The sequence below is a fragment of the Sceloporus occidentalis genome, unplaced genomic scaffold (assembly GCF_023333645.1).
Source record: "Sceloporus occidentalis isolate IW3139 unplaced genomic scaffold, rSceOcc1.0.p SCAF_50, whole genome shotgun sequence".
NCBI lineage: Eukaryota > Metazoa > Chordata > Lepidosauria > Squamata > Phrynosomatidae > Sceloporus > Sceloporus occidentalis.
The window spans coordinates 598,537-617,606 of NW_028317030.1; the positions used below are offsets into that span (position 1 = coordinate 598,537).

General features: G+C 38.7%; 2 protein-coding genes across 2 annotated transcripts; both read right to left on the reverse strand.

Annotated features, from left to right (window-relative positions):
- Positions 1–193: 193 nt before the first annotated feature.
- On the reverse strand, positions 194–9,162 carry LOC149288583 (outer mitochondrial transmembrane helix translocase-like). The gene is made up of 9 exons (XM_089491330.1): positions 9,019–9,162; positions 8,618–8,716; positions 8,316–8,436; positions 6,974–7,174; positions 6,711–6,817; positions 6,349–6,438; positions 5,812–5,862; positions 5,261–5,394; positions 194–392 (listed from the first exon to the last, which is right to left on the reverse strand). The coding sequence occupies exons 1-9, from the start codon at positions 9,076–9,078 to the stop codon at positions 194–196; spliced, it is 1,062 nt and encodes a 353-aa protein (XP_089347456.1). The 5' UTR covers positions 9,079–9,162.
- Positions 9,163–13,881: 4,719 nt separating this feature from the next.
- LOC149288584 (outer mitochondrial transmembrane helix translocase-like) lies at positions 13,882–18,345 on the reverse strand. Its single transcript, XM_089491331.1, has 9 exons — positions 18,202–18,345; positions 17,801–17,899; positions 17,499–17,619; positions 16,154–16,354; positions 15,891–15,997; positions 15,519–15,608; positions 14,982–15,032; positions 14,431–14,564; positions 13,882–13,990 (listed from the first exon to the last, which is right to left on the reverse strand). Exons 1-9 carry the CDS (start codon positions 18,259–18,261, stop codon positions 13,882–13,884), a joined length of 972 nt encoding a protein of 323 aa, XP_089347457.1. The 5' UTR covers positions 18,262–18,345.
- Positions 18,346–19,070: the final 725 nt, after the last annotated feature.

Here is a 19,070-nt window from a genome sequence, read left to right on the forward strand (position 1 = left end):
GTGTAACTTGCTTGAAAGGTAACCAATCAGAATGAAGCATGCTATTAGAAATAGATAAGAGGTTATATAAACCATGTAATCCAAACATGTAATCAGACAACGCTTCGACTTTTGTTTCTTGTGTGTCTTGTGTCGATTATGCGCATGATCTAAATAAAGGAAAACTCTTTCTGAGGAGAATTCGACCATTAATTCAACCAACATTTTGGTGCCCTGTGTGAGGAGGTCCTGACCGGAGACAGGGACGACGGTCCTGAGGAACCACACCTCGAGGATCTGCATCTGGGGTAATAATATAAGTCCTCCAGCTAAGATTGCTGTTAACCAGAGGCACTTCGCGACATCGTCCCTGAAACCGGCAGCGTCCTCCCGAAAGTTTATGACGGTCTTCTCTTCAGAAATGTGAGTAGGAAAAATATTTCTGGGAAATATTATAAGTGGTCAAAGTCTGTCAGGGACTACTGAAATAAATAACTGCGTATGCATTCGACAATGAGAAATATTACTTGGAGTAATATGAGGCTGATCAGGAGAAATGTGCACAGATAGTTAGTCATTATTTTTGTGATAACGAATTGTTGTTGTTTGTGATTGTGGTAATACTGTTGGGGTTGCTTGCAGCTTGTATTATTGTGAAAGAGTATCACAAGACCTTAAAGAGAAGAACTCTTATGGTCCAGGGACAGCTATACCAACCCATGTCACAAATCATGTCTGAATGACTCTGTCTGTGTGAATGACTGTTCAGGAGTCTTTTACGGCGAACGAACAGTGAATAAGGTTGTTGTTAATACGCCCCCCGGCATTTGTGAGAAGCTCTCTGTGATCAAGTGCTGGGATTGCAAGTGAACAACTTCGCTGCGAAAGCAATTTTCCTACCTCTACTGTCTATGTACGGTATCTTATAATTACAGAGGTCCTTTGTTTCATTCTGTCTAGAAGCGGTATCTCATAAATACAGAGGTCCTTTGTTTCACTCTGTCAATAAGTGGTATCTTATAAATACCAAGAGCTCTCTGTTTCACTCTGTCCAGACGTGGTATCTTATAAATACCGAAAGATTTTCTTTTTTCTGTCTTTTTTGACATTGCGGTGAGATTGTATTATGGGGATATTCCACAGTAAGGGAAAGGGACAGAAGGATAAAAATGTTGGTATTTGAAATACCAGAAACAATATATAGTGACAATGGGCCTCATTTTGTCAATCAACTAATCTCCAGATTTGCACAAGTATTTGGTATACAATTAAAGAATCATTGCGCCTATCATCCTCAGTCAGTAGGGTTGGTGGAAAGAAACATTGGAACAATAAAGAATAAATTAAAAAAGACCATGGCAGAAACTGAGAAGAATTTCTTGCCTACCTATGGTAAAATTGAGTATGCGTATTACACCCAATAAGCAAGGCCTCATCCCATTTGAAGTAATGTATGAGAGACCCTATAGTTTGCCACAGATAAAGATAAAAGAAGCAAATGATGAAAGGGAATTGACCCTAGCAGATTATATGGCAAAAATGTTGAATACCAGATCAATACAAACTGTTAATTCTCTTCCAGAAACATAAGAGCCAATTCCTGAGAAATTGAACGTTGCTTTGGAGATTGGGTACTAATAAGGATAATCAAATGAAAGAATTGGTCATCACCGAGGTGGGAAAGACCGTACCAAGTACTATTAACCACCCCACGGCGTGTAAGCTGAGAGGAGTTGTTGTATACATCAGTCACACTGTAAGAAGGTAACACCACTTGCTGGTAGTCACTCATTAAGTCTGGGTACAAAGGGGGGTCCAGACGATAGGTTGGACTCGTCTCAAACCAGTGAAGAAATCCATTCCCCAAACCCTGAGTTGACGGCCAGATAGGATGAAGGGGTGGTGCCTGCTTATAGTTTTTTGGGTAGTGACTGATGTTTTTACAGTAATTCCTTATTCTAATGCTAATGCTAAGTGGGATGAGAACAAGAAGGTGACCAGATGGGAAGATACCAAAGCACAAAATCTGACTTTTTTATTAACAGGAGATAGTTGCATTGTTATTGATCTGTGTAAATTAATTCATTGTAAAAATATTGGGCAAGCAAGAAACTATGCTAAGGCCGATGTATATATATATATATATATATATATGCTGGATGCCCGAAAAGCCCCCTGGAAAACGAAGTATAACATCATGCCTTGGTTGGGATTATGCTATGTGGACAACAGCTAGTCGAGATTGGGGATATGATATTTTCGGGGCAGGAGCGAGCAAGATCAAAACAAGATTGAAATGATTACGATCCGAATGTACAACCTTTGATAACTGTAATAAATTGCTATTTACTTTAAAGGAACCTATGAAGACGGATGAGAGACTATATACCATAGGTCCGTGGGTTTCCAATAGAGACCCGAAGGGAACTTTCTTTTTGTCTTTTCCAGAAAATAAGGTCCAAGCAGAAAAAAAGTTACAGATCCAGGAAGAAAAACAAATTCAGGAAAGGTTAACAAATTTAAATCTGTTTAGTTTAGAAAAACAGCGCCTCAGAGGGAATATGATAGCTTTATATAAATATATTCGGGGCCAATACAAACCATTGTGTGGAAATCTGTTCATAAACAGGACTATGCACAGGACACGTGGTCATGCATTTAGACAGGAAGAAAGCAGATTTAGTCTAAAGCAGAGGAAAGGGTTTTTTACAGTAAGGACAATAAGGATGTGGAATTCTCTGCCTGCAGATGTAGTTTTATCTGAGTCTGTACAGACATTTAAACAGCAACTGTATGGATACTTGGGGGATATAATCTTTAATTATGGGGAAACAGCTTATTTGTTTTTGGACTTTTTTTACATTTTGATGGAACTGGATGGTTCCTCTGATTATTATTTTAAATTATTTTAAAATGTTACTAATTTTATTTTTACATTTTTTTCATTTTCTTTTATTATTTATTAAATGTTTTACTAATCACATTGTGATTAGAAAGCTGGGCTCCATTGACTTGTATGGTTGAATGCAGTAACCTGCAAGTGGAGCCAGAGTTCTCAAGAGGGTCTGGAGACCCTCTAGTAAACTTTTCCATCTTTGTTATAAGGACGTGCCGCCATCTTGCGAGTGGTAAAATCACTCTCCGGAAGCACCAATGTGACGGGACCTACCCATACCCCAACTGGGTACACCCTCCAGAGGCTGTTTTCTTTTCCCCATAGCTACCAGGAATACAAGACTTCAATCGTGAGGTGGAGCTAGCGCCGAAGACAGCAGGAAACAACGCTCCTCATGAACCTTAGTGGCACTGGAGCGTAGCAATATAGTTCATTACTGTCCTTACAAGGACAGCACCGAGGCTTACCCCAATAATAAGACAGAACGCGTATTGAGGTAAAACAGGAACTGACTTTATTGAGAACATCAAAGATATGTATATCTATAGACAACATATTTGGATCAGGAGTATAATCCCATCAACGACCAGACAGCCCAGTGCCTCCATACAGTTATATGTCCAGCAATGCCCACACGACAAAAAGTCTCTATTTCGTGCATCAATCCCGGTATACCAATGGAGAGCTCATGGTCCGAGGATGTTGCGTTCCAAAAAGCGAATTGATCCGACGTCGGGACCTGGTGATCCCTCTTTTCTCAATACGTCTGATCGGTTTAACAAAGAACTCTATGCAACAGACAAAAAGATGAGGCGAAAGAGGGCTGTGATGAGTGACTCCTGAGCAAACAGGAAATACATTGTACATATAGAGTATATACATATACAATGAGTGTGTGTCTCATTTCATTCATACATGCATAATATATATATATTAGATTTTTCCAACCAAAGCAAACTCAATAACTTATAACACTTTATTCAAGTGAAAATGTTTTATAGACTCCTAGACTTGAAAAGTGCATATTGTATGCATCTTGGAACCCTGTGTCTTTTAAGTCTGCCGCAACAACTATTGTCTCCAGTTTATGTTTTATATACTGTTCCATCAGTAGGTGGTGATGTTTCTGGATGTCTCTGCTCACTGTTTATATGGTATCTTCTCGCTTGCCTTAATAAAGTTTTCTAAAGGCCTCAGCCATGTTTAAGTGGATAAGACTGTGACAATTCATTTCTGTAGAGCTTTAAAGTATTTCTAATAATGTTAGTCTGCATTTTATCAGAATTTTGTCCATACGTTAAGCCTTCACAGGACTGGACGTTTGCGCTAGTCTATGAATGGCGCAGAAGAACAAGAGATTTGGTTTTACTTTTCATGATCATTAAGAAGGAATATATATCCTTCCTTCTAGGCTAATTTTCTTGCCCTGTACAATTAAATGTTACCACGCATAGCTTTTCTTTTCCCTGTAAACCTATAACATAAGTACATACCCTTGTCCTCATACACACATGAGAAATGCACTCATTTAATTTCCGGAATAAAATGCGTATGTGTTTGGACTATTAAATGACATTTATATAACACACGCAGGTTCTGCAGCTCTGTTATTGACTTAAGCGTCTTAAGAGGAAAACTATTCACACTATTCTGTAGAAGACACACACACACAACCTTAAACAGAAAGATAACACTGCCCTTGGCCTTAACCTACTTTATTCAAACTACAACTTACAACTTACAACTAACAATACTATTACTAATAATAATCCTATGAGTCCAACTTGAGAACCAATACGTCTTGGTTATCTCTAAATCCATTAGGCTTCGTGTATTAGGACAGCATGTCGATTCCCTGGCTCATTGGCTCCTGGAACATGCACATTCTTTCTATTGCCTTATGTAAGTGGAGCCGTCCTATTTTTACACTATCCTGACAAAAGCTGGAAAAGAAGAAATAAAAATAGCTTGTCAGTGGGCATAGTTTTGTTATCAGCTCATTGTCACTCTGAAATCTAACTTACTGCGAGTTGAGTTTACAAAGTGTGAAGATGCTGAGAAATGATACAATGATTCACTTGGTGGAGCCAACTCTACAATATGAAGTTGTAAAGTTCTCTGGACTGTATTCACTCAATCATTCAGTGGGACAAAAAAAAAACAGGAGGTCTATGGGGGTTTCTCCTCTGAGAAGGACAGAGTGTGTGCTCCATAACACGCACTTACTATGTCAAAATGGCACATCTTGCTTTGACTTTGTCACGTCAGTTTTTTGTGTCACTGAACACAAAGGCTTTTCTTACGTTTACCATTAGCCAAAAAACATTACATAGGAGTTTCATATGCAATACATGAATATAAGAGAGAGAGAGAGGTGACACATACCCAACGTCTGAATGGCTGTCTGCATATTCTTTGAGGGAAAGCAGAGCGGCATCGCGGCATATTTCCCTCAGATCACTTCCTGAGAATCCATCGGTGTAGTCGGCAATTTCACGCAGGTCTACATCTTCATTCACCTAAAGAAAACATATTAGGACACATAAGGACAATGAATTGGTGATTTTCCCCAGTGTAATTCAAATAACTACCAAGAGACCAAAGCCGGGTGATATAGATTCATAAGGAGTAAACAAGGGCATGTTTTTCTAAACATTTAGGGAAAGGAAAAGAGTCAAACAAGACTGAGAAGAATCGTGTCCAACTGAAAATGCATTGTGTAAAAAGATCGCAATTGCCTAGGAATCATGTAAAAGATTGATATTATACCAGTAGCCAGAGAATGGTGGCGTTATGATTTTTGACATTTAACAGTATGTTGTGGAAAGGGGTGACTATCTGAGGCAGTTCCAGCTGAGCAGGACGGTTCTTGGGCCATTGGTGGAATAGTCAACCATTACATAAAAATCACATATATCATAGTATAAGTTGCTTACATTTTCATTTTCCAAGATGAGACTGAGAATTGATTGACGCTGTGCCGTAGACTAGAAAAAAAAGATGAAAACAGCATTTTAGAAAAACTATTCATAATTAGTCTTGTTAATCCCAACAAGAATGCATTTTGAAGTATAGGAATGGGGAAATATATGAAGAATTCATAGTTATGGAGTGGCTAAAACAAACTTTAAATAACCTTGTTTCTTCAGTAGCATTTAGTATTAGTAGTATTTGACCCATACATCACTATCTAAGAGAACCGCAAGTTCTAATTATCTTCATTATTTATTTTAACAATAGTGATTTGGTTTAAAACCGGCTGTAAAAGTTGTGTATTTATACAATAGCTACTAAATGTTTAATGCAGGTCATAAAATGGGTTTGTTTTAAAATATAAACAACTCCACTTTTTACTAAAGTTCTATTTGTCATGCAACATTTTTTGCAGGTTGATGTATTGAGATTATTTAGAACATGGATATACACCAGTTTAACATGAGGATTTCCTTCAAAAAGACATTTTAGTTACATACTGGTTTCTTAATCAGGAATCTGGCTGGCATCCTCCGCAGTATTGCTGGATCGATGTCCTGAGGTCGGTTAGTGGCCCCCATGATAATAACCTATGAAAATACAACAAAAGTGAAACATAAGAAGTACTATATGGTAGGAAAATGTGTTGAAAAAATATGATAAATCTAGAATGAATGATGTGTGGTTTCTTCTCCAAATCCCAGAGCCTCAAAAATCCTTTAGGAACTACACTTATGCACGCAATCTGTATTTTTAAAGTGTTGGATACACATCTTATCTGTGTGTTCTCTAGCCTAAAATCCTAAACAATGTACTCTAGTTTGGAAGATTTGCTTATAAAAATTTTTAAAGTAATGCCAACCTGACAATTGTGGCCTGTCTCCAGCCCGTCCCAACGGCTTAGGAACTGGGCTTTCATCATGGCCGTCACTTCATGGTCACTCATGGAACGACTTCGAAGGAAAGAGTCTGTGTGGAGAGAAAGAAAAAGTCAAGCATGATGAATGTACAAAAAGACTCATTAATGCCCACTGATTGGGCACCAGTTGTCTAATATCACATTGAAGTCTAATACATACACCATTCGGCATGGCTAGAGATTGGTGACTTCCAAGAGCAACTTACCGATTTCATCGATGAAAATGATAGTTGGCTGGAGCTTCACAGCCAAAGAGAAAACAGCAGCTGCTAGTTTCTCAGACTCTCCATACCACTTGTTGGTCAGGGTGGATGGCTGGAGATTAATAAACCGGCATCCGGCTTCTTTGGCTGTGGCTTTGGCAATAAGTGTCTTTCCACAACCTGGAGGTCCATAAAGAAGGACACCTGTATAAAAAAACGTGCATGATTTTATTTATACAATAGAAGTACTTTTAGTAATTGAACAATATTAAAATAATGTATTTAAAGGCTCCAGTAATTTAATCTGCTTAAAAATATAAAGGGTACCAAGTGAAGATAGCCTCTGATCAAGCACATTTCTGCATATTGCAGTCTGGAGTAAGAGCTTCTAATAGTTAATTATATAAGTTTGAAAGAAAGCATTACAAAGAAATAATCCCCCCCCCCCCCAAAAAAACAACAAAAAAAAACAAACATCCTTTTGGTGTTTTGTTTAGCAAGAATGTATAACCTTTTAAATATTTGAAAGTATTTCTTGGAGGTGCATACTATAATACAAATAAATGATACCGCAGCAATCTTATGCCAAGCTAAAAAGTCAAAATGTATTGTAACATAATATAACAGGGACAAAAAAGAAGTACTGGCACCACTCCAAGTCACTCTGCAGATTACCCTTGACAAAGGCTACCACTCCGAAACATTGTTGATCTCAGTAACACTGTCTACTTCTCTGCAACATTTACCTGAGTGACTCGTAAGTTCTGTACCAAGTCCTTTTTATATTATTTTAAAGTAGATTTCTACTTTTTTACTTCAGGTATCAGATTTTATAGTTTACTCTTATATTTTGCACCGCCTACAAATACATTTTCTGCTACCTGTTGCGCACAGGTTGGGAGTTTTTGCACCTCATTTACTTATTTCTGTGCTTTTTTGTGCCTTTTGTTTGCCACCTCTCATAACTACACAGTTACTAACCTATCTAGATATAATTATCCAGCCTAACTGCAAGGAAACCTGCCCAGATAGAGATACCATTATGTTAACTCCCTTGCAGTGAGCGCAAACAGCACAATCAGATACAGGTAAAAAGAAGTACAGATAAAATGTACTTTCAATTTACTGGTGAATAAAGCAGGTTTGTCGATAACTCAACCGAGTCTAAGGATATCCTGACGGTAACTGCCTGAGGGCCAGAATTGGACAGCCTTGTGGCTCACGAAATTGCTTCCATATAGATAATCTTTCTACATATAAAATAAGTCATGAATGGGAGCCTTCAGCCTTAATAAGTGAAACAGATTCAGCCCAAAAAGTCCCGCATACATGGTTTGAGTAATACCTTTAGGAGGCTGCATCAGCCTGGATTTTGGAAACAGGTGTCTCTTTCTTATAGGGAGGATGACGCTGGTTATTAGGGCCTCGATGACATTGTCAAGACCTGCGATGTCACTCCAGGTCACCTACGGGGAACAAACACAATTGTAAAACTGCTTCTACAATGCAACCTTAGAAATATTAGACAAAGCAAAAAGGAATAGCACTATAAAGTAATGGGGGTTTAAAAGGATATATACAGGTTTCTTCACTGTCCTGGTCCTTCCTTCCCCAGTTTACTTCTTTCCATGTAACCTTTTCCCTTACCTCCATGTTGAGTGGGTCCACTAACTGTGCGGCGATGCACATTTCGTATTGCGTCAGACTGACAGTTTTTCCTCCAATCTGACTCATCGGTTGTTTAGCCTACAAGATACCAAAAGAACAAAAGTAAGTTTACCGTATTTTAAAATGATTAACTAAGGATCCACCAAGAATACCACATCTCAGGCAATGCTATTAAATCCCTTTCCCGTGTGAGGTCCACCTGGTGAGATTCATGGATGATCACTGCACATAGCTTTGGAGAACTAATGTAAATACTGATATCTGTACATCCCGTTTACAATCACAGGATTTTATCTTTTAGGAAACATTGTTACCCCTTCTTTCTATAGACTTTACTGGTATTCTCTATTGTCAAAGTTATTAAGAAAAAAGTCCCATACCTCTATCTGAGGTTCATCTTCTGGTTCCTGTTTTCTGGTTGAATCGAAGGCATGCATCATCCATTTGGCGGTGTAATAACTGGCTGCGCCCAATACCGTCAGTTTGACAATATTGCCGATAACATGATTCCCAACCAGATAACGAGAAAAGACATCCATAGAAAACATGTTCTAAAGACAAATAAAAGTACATTAATACATAAGAACCTTTTTTGGCAACTGCTACTTTAGATTTTCAAGTAAATGAAACATCACATTTGCTCACTTTACATATTTCCATATATGGTAATATAGTTGTGGCTGGTGGTACAGTGGTCATGTAACATAATTATTAGGACTTGAAATTTGCCTGCTTTGTGTGTTCACAGCTTACTGATTTTTAAACCCCAAAAGAGAAGCAAACTAGTGGGTTTAAGAAAAAACGAAATCTTCCAAAACCTTTTCTTAATTTTAAAACTATACTTTTATACTTCTATTTACTTTTTAAGTCTAGATTGTAAACGCAATATCCTCACATTTTCTATCGCATTATAGCCTTGCAGCTTCTTTGCTATTATGACATCACAATTGCCCACTTTGCATATTTTCTTATATGGTAATATGGGTCTTGGTAACTGTAAGCTGGATGTTGGAATCAAATTGTTTATGAAATAAATTAAACCACTTTTGGCCAGAAATAATAGCGCTCTGATCAGAGATATTTCAAACGTTTTGGTTATGGATGGATGTAACACCGGTCCTGAGTGCTTTGCTGGAGAAAGTTCAGCCACCTCTTGTATTGCAGCCATCTATCCATAGAGGAGATGATAACATCCTGTTTTGTTTTGCCATATTTGCTTAGCGCAGAGTAATTTCTATGTCATTGTTTTACTATCTATATTCTACCACGTTCCATGGGGAAGGACACCTCAGTTCAATCATTTTTCGACCACAACAGAGAAGCAAGTTTTGAGCAAAACAATACTATCTAAATCCCTTTATCTTTTTATAATATAACTATACATTTGACTTATGGTCTATGTTAGATTATGTGCATTTATAATTTAGGGTATACATACTTTTCCTAAGAAGCTACAGTCCTGTAGCTTCTCCTTCTCTCTGAGGTCCTCGTCTATGAACAATCACTGTGTGAATGAGGGCACAGTGACTGCAGGCACCAGGGTTTTATAGCCTAGCTATTATGACATCATAGTTGCCTGCTTTGCATGTTTTCCATATATGGTGATATGGGCGTGGCTTAGAGTAAAGTCAAGACCGTGCAAGTTAACTATTATGACATAACATGCCTGATTTACATATTTTCCATATATGGCAATGTAGGTGTGGCCTGCATGTTTACAGCTTACTGATCATTAAAAAATCAATTCAAAGATGCAAATAATGATGGTTCAAGTTAAATAAATGAGATAAAAATAGATGTTGGACGAAAAGCAGACTGCTAATTTTCTTGCCCTGTACAATGAAATGCTACCACGCATAGCTTTTCTTTTCCCTGTAAACCTATAACATAAGTACATACCCTTGTCCTCATACACACATGAGAAATGCAGCTCTGTTATTGACTTAAGCGTCTTAAGAGGAAAACTATTCACACTATTCTGTAGAAGACACACACACAACCTTTAACAAGGCTCCAGGGCCTGACGGTATTCACCCACGAGTACTTAAGGAGCTGTGTCAGGAAATAAGTGAACCTCTGTCTCCAATCTTTCGGGATTCTTTTCTTTCAGGAATTGTACCAGAGGATTGGAGGAAGGCAGATGTGGTTCCTATTTTCAAAAAGGGTTCCAACTCTGTGCCCGGAAATTATAGACCTGTGAGCCTAACTTCCGTTGCTGGGAAAGTATTTGAAGGGCTGTTTAGGGATAATATTGAAGAATTCCTTGGGAAGAATAGTATTATTAGCATAAATCAGCATGGTTTTATGAAACCTAGGTCCTGTCAAACTAATTTAATTGCATTCTACGAAGAAGTAAGTAGAAGTGTAGATCAGGGTGTTGCAGTGGATGTAATCTACTTGGATTTTGCCAAGGCGTTTGACACGGTTCCACACAATAGGTTAGTATTCAAACTGAAAGAAATTGGCCTAGATGCAAATTCTTGTTCTTGGGTAGAACATTGGCTTAGAGCAGACCTGGGCAAAGCACGGCCCGCGGGCCACATCCGGCCCGCTGAATAGCTCGGACCGGCCCGCAAAGAGTGTCCTGGTGACTCACCAATGAGTCCGGTGTCCCCCCCCCGCCCCGGTCACTTACCTTAAACTCCTGTGTTGGAAGCGTTTGTCTCGGGTGCCGGCGCTTTACGCTGGGCGCCGGCATATGACGTCAGACGCCGGCGATCAGCAGTGAAGCGCCGGCACCCGAGACAAACGCCTCACGCTTCCAACACAGGAGTTTAAGGTAAGTGACCGGGGCGGGGGGGGGAGATCCTGAGAAGGGGGGGTTAGGGAGTTAGAGGGGAGATACTGAGAAGGGGGGGTTAGGGAGTTAGAGGGGAGATACTGAGAAGGGGGGGTTAGGGAGTTAGAGGGGAGATACTGAGAAGGGGGGTTAGGGAGGGAGGTCTTACTGTGTGTGTGTGTCTTACTGTGTTTGTGTGTGTGTCTTACTGTGTGTGTGTGTATCTTACTGTGTCTGTGTGTGTCTCACTGTGTCTGTGTGTGTCTTACTGTGTCTGTGTGTGTCTCACTGTGTCTGTGTGTGTCTCACTGTGTCTGTGTGTGTCTCACTGTGTCTGTGTGTGTCTCACTGTGTCTGTGTGTGTCTCACTGTGTCTGTGTGTGTCTCACTGTGTCTGTGTGTGTCTCACTGTGTCTTACTGTGTCTGTGTGTGTCTTACTGTGTGTGTGTGTCTCACTGTGTCTGTGTGTGTCTTACTGTATCTGTGTGTGTCTCACTGTGTCTGTGTGTGTCTTACTGTGTCTGTGTGTGTCTTACTGTGTCTGTGTGTGTCTCACTGTGTCTGTGTGTGTCTCACTGTGTCTGTGTGTGTCTTACTGTGTCTGTGTGTGTCTCACTGTGTCTGTGTGTGTCTCACTGTGTCTGTGTGTGTCTTACTGTGTCTGTGTGTGTCTTACTGTGTCTGTGTGTGTCTTACTGTGTCTGTGTGTGTCTTACTGCGTGTGTCTTACTGTGTTCATAGCTTATTCAGTTATTGTAATAAATATTTTAGCCCATTTTTTAGCTCAAAATATTTTTTCCTTTTTTTTCTCCTCTAAAATCTAGGTGCGTCTTATCAGCAGGTGCGTCTTATAGAGCGAAAAATACGGTATGCACTCCGAAGCCTTGTTCATTTTGTTCACTTCTGTGCTGTGCTAATAGTTATTCAGGCCTTACTTATTCAAGCACCTCTACCAATGACGTAGGCTTGAATAACTTTATTAAACAGCACATAAGTTAACAAAATGGACAAGGCTTCGGAGTTTGTAGTTTGTAGAGGTCTGGCCCTCTAAAACCATTCCAATTTCTCATGTGGCCCCATGGGAAAATTAATTGCCCACCCCTGGCTTAGAGGTAGAGAACAGAGAGTTGTTATAAATGGTAAATTTTCAAGCTGGTCAAAAGTGGTAAGTGGTGTCCCTCAGGGTTCTGTTCTGGGACCAATTTTATTCAACTTATTTATAAATGACCTGGCAGGAGGCATTGAAAGTCATGTTTCTGTATTTGCAGATGACACAAAACTAGGTAAAGTTATACAGGGCGAGCAGGATATTACTGTGCTGCAGAGGGATCTAGATAGACTGGGGGACTGGGCACTCAAATGGCAGATGAAATTCAATGTAGATAAATGTATAGTTATGCACTTCGGGGTAGCGAATGCACAAGCAACCTACACCCTAAACGGTAGTGAATTAGGGGTAATGACAAATGAGGAGGATTTGGGAATTGTTATAGACAACAAACTAGGCAACAATGTGCAGTGTCAGTCTGCGGTTGCTAAGGCCAGTAAGGTATTGTCGTGTATAAAAAGGGGCATCAAGTCGCGGAATAAAGATATAATTTTGCCTCTGTATAAATCAATGGTAAGGCCGCACCTTGAATATGCTGTGCAATTTTGGGCACCTATTCTAAAGAAGGATATCATAGCACTAGAAAGGGTGCAGAGGCGGGCTACAAAATTAATAAAAGGAATGGAGCACTATAGTTATGAAGAAAGGTTAACTAATTTAAATCTGTTTAGTTTAGAAAAACGTCGCCTCAGAGGGGATATGATAACGTTATATAAATATATTCGGGGCCAATACAAACCATTGTGTGGAAATCTGTTCATAAACAGAACTATGCACAGGACATGTGGTCATGCATTTAGACTGGAAGAAAGGAGATTTAGACTAAATCAGAGGAAAGGGTTTTTTACAGTAAGGACAATAAGGATGTGGAATTCTCTGCCTGCAGAGGTAGTTTTTTCAGAGTCTGTACAGACGTTTAAACTGCAACTGGATGGATACCTGGAAAAACATAATATTCGGGGATATAATCTTTAATTATGGGGAAACAGCTTATTGATCCAAGGAGAAATCTGACTGCCATTTTGGGGTCAAGAAGGAATTTTTTTTCCCTGGTTAGTGCAAAATTAGAAAGAGTGAAGCCGGGGTTTTTTGCCTTCTTTTGGATCAAACAGCAATAAATTAACAGATATAGGAAAGGCTGAACTTGATGGACGCATGTCTTTTTTCAGCCTATGTAGCTATGTAACTATGTAACCTTAAACAGAAAGATAACACTGCCCTTGGCCTTAACCTACTTTATTCAAACTACAACTTACAACTTATAACTAACAATACTATTACTAATAATAATCCTATGAGTCCAACTTGAGAACCAATACGTCTTGGTTATCTCTAAATCCATTAGGCTTCGTGTATTAGGACAGCATGTCGATTCCCTGGCTCATTGGCTCCTGGAACATGCACATTCTTTCTATTGCCTTATGTAAGTGGAGCCGTCCTATTTTTACACTATCCTGACAAAAGCTGGAAAAGAAGAAATAAAAATAGCTTGTCAGTGGGCATAGTTTTGTTATCAGCTCATTGTCACTCTGAAATCTAACTTACTGCAAGTTGAGTTTACAAAGTGTGAAGATGCTGAGAAATGATACAATGATTCACTTGGTAGAGCCAACTCAACAATATGAAGTTGTAAAGTTCTCTGGACTGTATTCACTCAATCATTCAGTGGGACAAAAAAAACAGGAGGTCTATGTGGGTTTCTCCTCTGAGAAGGACAGAGTGTGTGCTCCATAACACGCATTTACTATGTCAAAATGGCACATCTTGCTTTGACTTTGTCACGTCAGTATTTTGTGTCACTGGACACAAAGGCTTTTCTTACGTTTACCATTAGCCAAAAAACATTACATAGGGGTTTCATATGCAATACATGAATATAAGAGAGAGAGAGAGGTGACACATACCCATCGTCTGAATGGCTGTCTGCATATTCTTTGAGGGAAAGCAGAGCGGCATCGCGGCATATTTCCCTCAGATCACTTCCTGAGAATCCATCGGTGTAGTCGGCAATTTCACGCAGGTCTACATCTTCATTCACCTAAAGAAAACATATTAGGACACATGAGGACAATGAATTGGTGATTTTCCCCAGTGTAATTCAAATAACTACCAAGAGACCAAAGCCGGGTGATATAGATTCATAAGGAGTAAACAAGGGCGTGTTTTTCTAAACATTTAGGGAAAGGAAAAGAGTCAAACAAGACTGAGAAGAATCGTGTCCAACTGAAAATGCATTGTGTAAAAAGATCGCAATTGCCTAGGAATCTTGTAAAAGATTGATATTATACCAGTAGCCAGAGAATGGTGGCGTTATGATTTTTGACATTTAACAGTATGTTGTGGAAAGGGGTGACTATCTGAGGCAGTTCCAGCTGAGCAGGACGGTTCTTGGGCCATTGGTGGAATAGTCAACCATTACATAAAAATCACATATATCATAGTATAAGTTGCTTACATTTTCATTTTCCAAGATGAGACTGAGAATTGATTGACGCTGTGCCGTAGACTAGAAAAAAAAGATGAAAACAGCATTTTAGAAAAACTATTCATAATTAGTCTTGTTAATCTCAACAAGAATGCATTTTGAAGTATAGGAATGGGAAAATATATGAAGAATTCATAGTTATGGAGTGGCTAAAACAAACTTTAAATAACCTTGTTTCTTCAGTAGCATTTAGTATTAGTAGTATTTCACCCATACATCACTATCTAAGAGAACCGCAGGTTCTAATTATCTTCATTATTTATCTTAACAATAGTGATTTGGTTTAAAACCGGCTGTAAAAGTTGTGTATTTATACAATAGCTACTAAATGTTTAATGCAGGTCATAAAATGGGTTTGTTTTAAAATATAAACAACTCCTCTTTTTACTAAAGTTCTATTTGTCATGCAACATTTTTTGCAGGTTGATGTATTGAGATTATTTAGAACATGGATATACACCAGTTTAACATGAGGATTTCCTTTAAAAAGACATTTTAGTTACATACTGGTTTCTTAATCAGGAATCTGGCTGGCATCCTCCGCAGTATTGCTGGATCGATGTCCTGAGGTCGGTTAGTGGCCCCCATGATAATAACCTATGAAAATACAACAAAAGTGAAACATAAGAAGTACTATATGGTAGGAAAATGTGTTGAAAAAATATGATAAATCTAGAATGAATGATGTGTGGTTTCTTCTCCAAATCCCAGAGCCTCAAAAATCCTTTAGGAACTACACTTATGCACGCAATCTGTATTTTTAAAGTGTTGGATACACATCTTATCTGTGTGTTCTCTAGCCTAAAATCCTAAACAATGTACTCTAGTTTGGAAGATTTGCTTATAAAAAATTTTAAAGTAATGCCAACGAGATATTACCTGACAATTGTGGCCTGTCTCCAGCCCGTCCCAACGGCTTAGGAACTGGGCTTTCATCATGGCCGTCACTTCATGGTCACTCATGGAACGACTTCGAAGGAAAGAGTCTGTGTGGAGAGAAAGAAAAAGTCAAGCATGATGAATGTACAAAAAGACTCATTAATGCCCATTGATTGGGCACCAGTTGTCTAATATCACATTGAAGTCTAATACATACACCATTTGGCATGGCTAGAGATTGGTGACTTCCAAGAGCAACTTACCGATTTCATCGATGAAAATGATAGTTGGCTGGAGCTTCACAGCCAAAGAGAAAACAGCAGCTGCTAGTTTCTCAGACTCTCCATACCACTTGTTGGTCAGGGTGGATGGCTGGAGATTAATAAACCGGCATCCGGCTTCTTTGGCTGTGGCTTTGGCAATAAGTGTCTTTCCACAACCTGGAGGTCCATAAAGAAGGACACCTGTATAAAAAAACGTGCATGATTTTATTTATACAATAGAAGTACCTTTAGTAATTAAACAATATTAAAATAATGTATTTAAAGGCTCCAGTAATTTAATCTGCTTAAAAATATAAAGGGTACCAAGTGAAGATAGCCTCTGATCAAGCACATTTGTGCATATTGCAGTCTGGAGTAAGAGCTTCTAATAGTTAATTATATAAGTTTGAAAGAAAGCATTAAAAAGAAATAATCCCCCCCCCCCCCAAAAAAAAAAACAAAAAAAAAAAAAACATCCTTTTGGTGTTTTGTTTAGCAAGAATGTATAACCTTTTAAATATTTGAAAGTATTTCTTGGAGGTGCATACTATAATACAAATAAATGATACCGCAGCAATCTTATGCCAAGCTAAAACATCAAAATGTATTGTAACATAATATAACAGGGACAAAAAAGAAGAACTGGCACCACTCCAAGTCACTCTGCAGATTACCCTTGACAAAGGCTACCACTCCGAAACATTGTTGATCTCAGTAACACTGTCTACTTCTCTGCAACATTTACCTGAGTGACTCGTAAGTTCTGTACCAAGTCCTTTTTATATTATTTTAAAGTAGATTTCTACTTTTTTACTTCAGGTATCAGATTTTATAGTTTACTCTTATATTTTGCACCGCCTACAAATACATTTTCTGCTACCTGTTGCGCACAGGTTGGGAGTTTTTGCACCTCATTTACTTATTTCTGTGCTTTTTTGTGCCTTTTGTTTGCCACCTCTCATAACTACACAGTTACTAACCTATCTAGATATAATTATCCAGCCTAACTGCAAAGAAACCTGCCCAGATAGAGATACCATTATGTTAACTCCCTTGCAGTGAGCGCAAACAGCACAATCAGATACAGGTAAAAAGAAGTACAGATAAAATGTACTTTCAATTTACTGGTGAATAGAGCAGGTTTGTCGATAACTCAACCGAGTCTAAGGATATCCTGACGGTAACTGCCTGAGGGCCAGAATTGGACAGCCTTGTGGCTCACGAAATTGCTTCCACATAGATAATCTTTCTACATATAAAATAAGTCATGAATGGAGCACCTTAAGCCTTAATAAGTGAAACAGATTCAACCCAAAAAGCCCCGCATACAGGGTTTGAGTAATACCTTTAGGAGGCTGCATCAGCCTGGATTTTGGAAACAGGTGTCTCTTTCTTATAGGGAGGATGACACTGGTTATTAGGGCCTCGATGACATTGTCAAGACCTGCGATGTCACTCCAGGTCACCTACGGGGAACAAACACAATTGTAAAACTGCTTCTACAATGCAACCTTAGAAATATTAGACAAAGCAAAAAGGAATAGCACTATAAAGTAATGGGGGTTTAAAAGGATATATACAGGTTTCTTCACTGTCCTGGTCCTTCCTTCCCCAGTTTACTTCTTTCCATGTAACCTTTTCCCTTACCTCCATGTTGAGTGGGTCCACTAACTGTGCGGCGATGCACATTTCGTATTGCGTCAGACTGACAGTTTTTCCTCCAATCTGACTCATCGGTTGTTTAGCCTACAAGATACCAAAAGAACAAAAGTAAGTTTACCGTATTTTAAAATGATTAACTAAGGATCCACCAAGAATACCACATCTCAGGCAATGCTATTAAATCCCTTTCCCGTGTGAGGTCCACCTGGTGAGATTCATGGATGATCACTGCACATAGCTTTGGAGAACTAATGTAAATACTGATATCTGTACATCCCGTTTACAATCACAGGATTTTATCTTTTAGGAAACATTGTTACCCCTTCTTTCTATAGACTTTACTGGTATTCTCTATTGTCAAAGTTATTAAGAAAAAAGTCCCATACCTCTATCTGAGGTTCATCTTCTGGTTCCTGTTTTCTGGTTGAATCGAAGGCATGCATCATCCATTTGGCGGTGTAATAACTGGCTGCGCCCAATACCGTCAGTTTGACAATATTGCCGATAACATGATTCCCAACCAGATAACGAGAAAAGACATCCATAGAAAACATGTTCTAAAGACAAATAAAAATACATTAATACATAAGAACCTTTTTTGGCAACTGCTACTTTAGATTTTCAAGTAAATGAAACATCACATTTGCTCACTTTACATATTTCCATATATGGTAATATAGTTGTGGCTGGTGGTACAGTGGTCATGTAACATAATTATTAGGACTTGAAATTTGCCTGCTTTGTGTGTTCACAGCTTACTGATTTTTAAACCCCAAAAGAGAAGCAAACTAGTGGGTTTAAGAAAAAACGAAATCTTCCAAAACCTTTTCTTAATTTTAAAACTATACTTTTATACTTCTATTTACTTTTTAAGTCTAGATTGTAAACGCAATATCCTCACATTTTCTATCGCATTATAGCCTTGCAGCTTCTTTGCTATTATGACATCACAATTGCCCACTTTGCATATTTTCTTATATGGTAATATGGGTCTTGGTAACTGTAAGCTGGATGTTGGAATCAAATTGTTTATGAAATAAATTAAACCACTTTTGGCCAGAAATAATAGCGCTCTGATCAGAGATATTTCAAACGTTTTGGTTATGGATGGATGTAACACCGGTCCTGAGTGCTTTGCTGGAGAAAGTTCAGCCACCTCTTGTATTGCAGCCATCTATCCATAGAGGAGATGATAACATCCTGTTTTGTTTTGCCATATTTGCTTAGCGCAGAGTAATTTCTATGTCATTGTTTT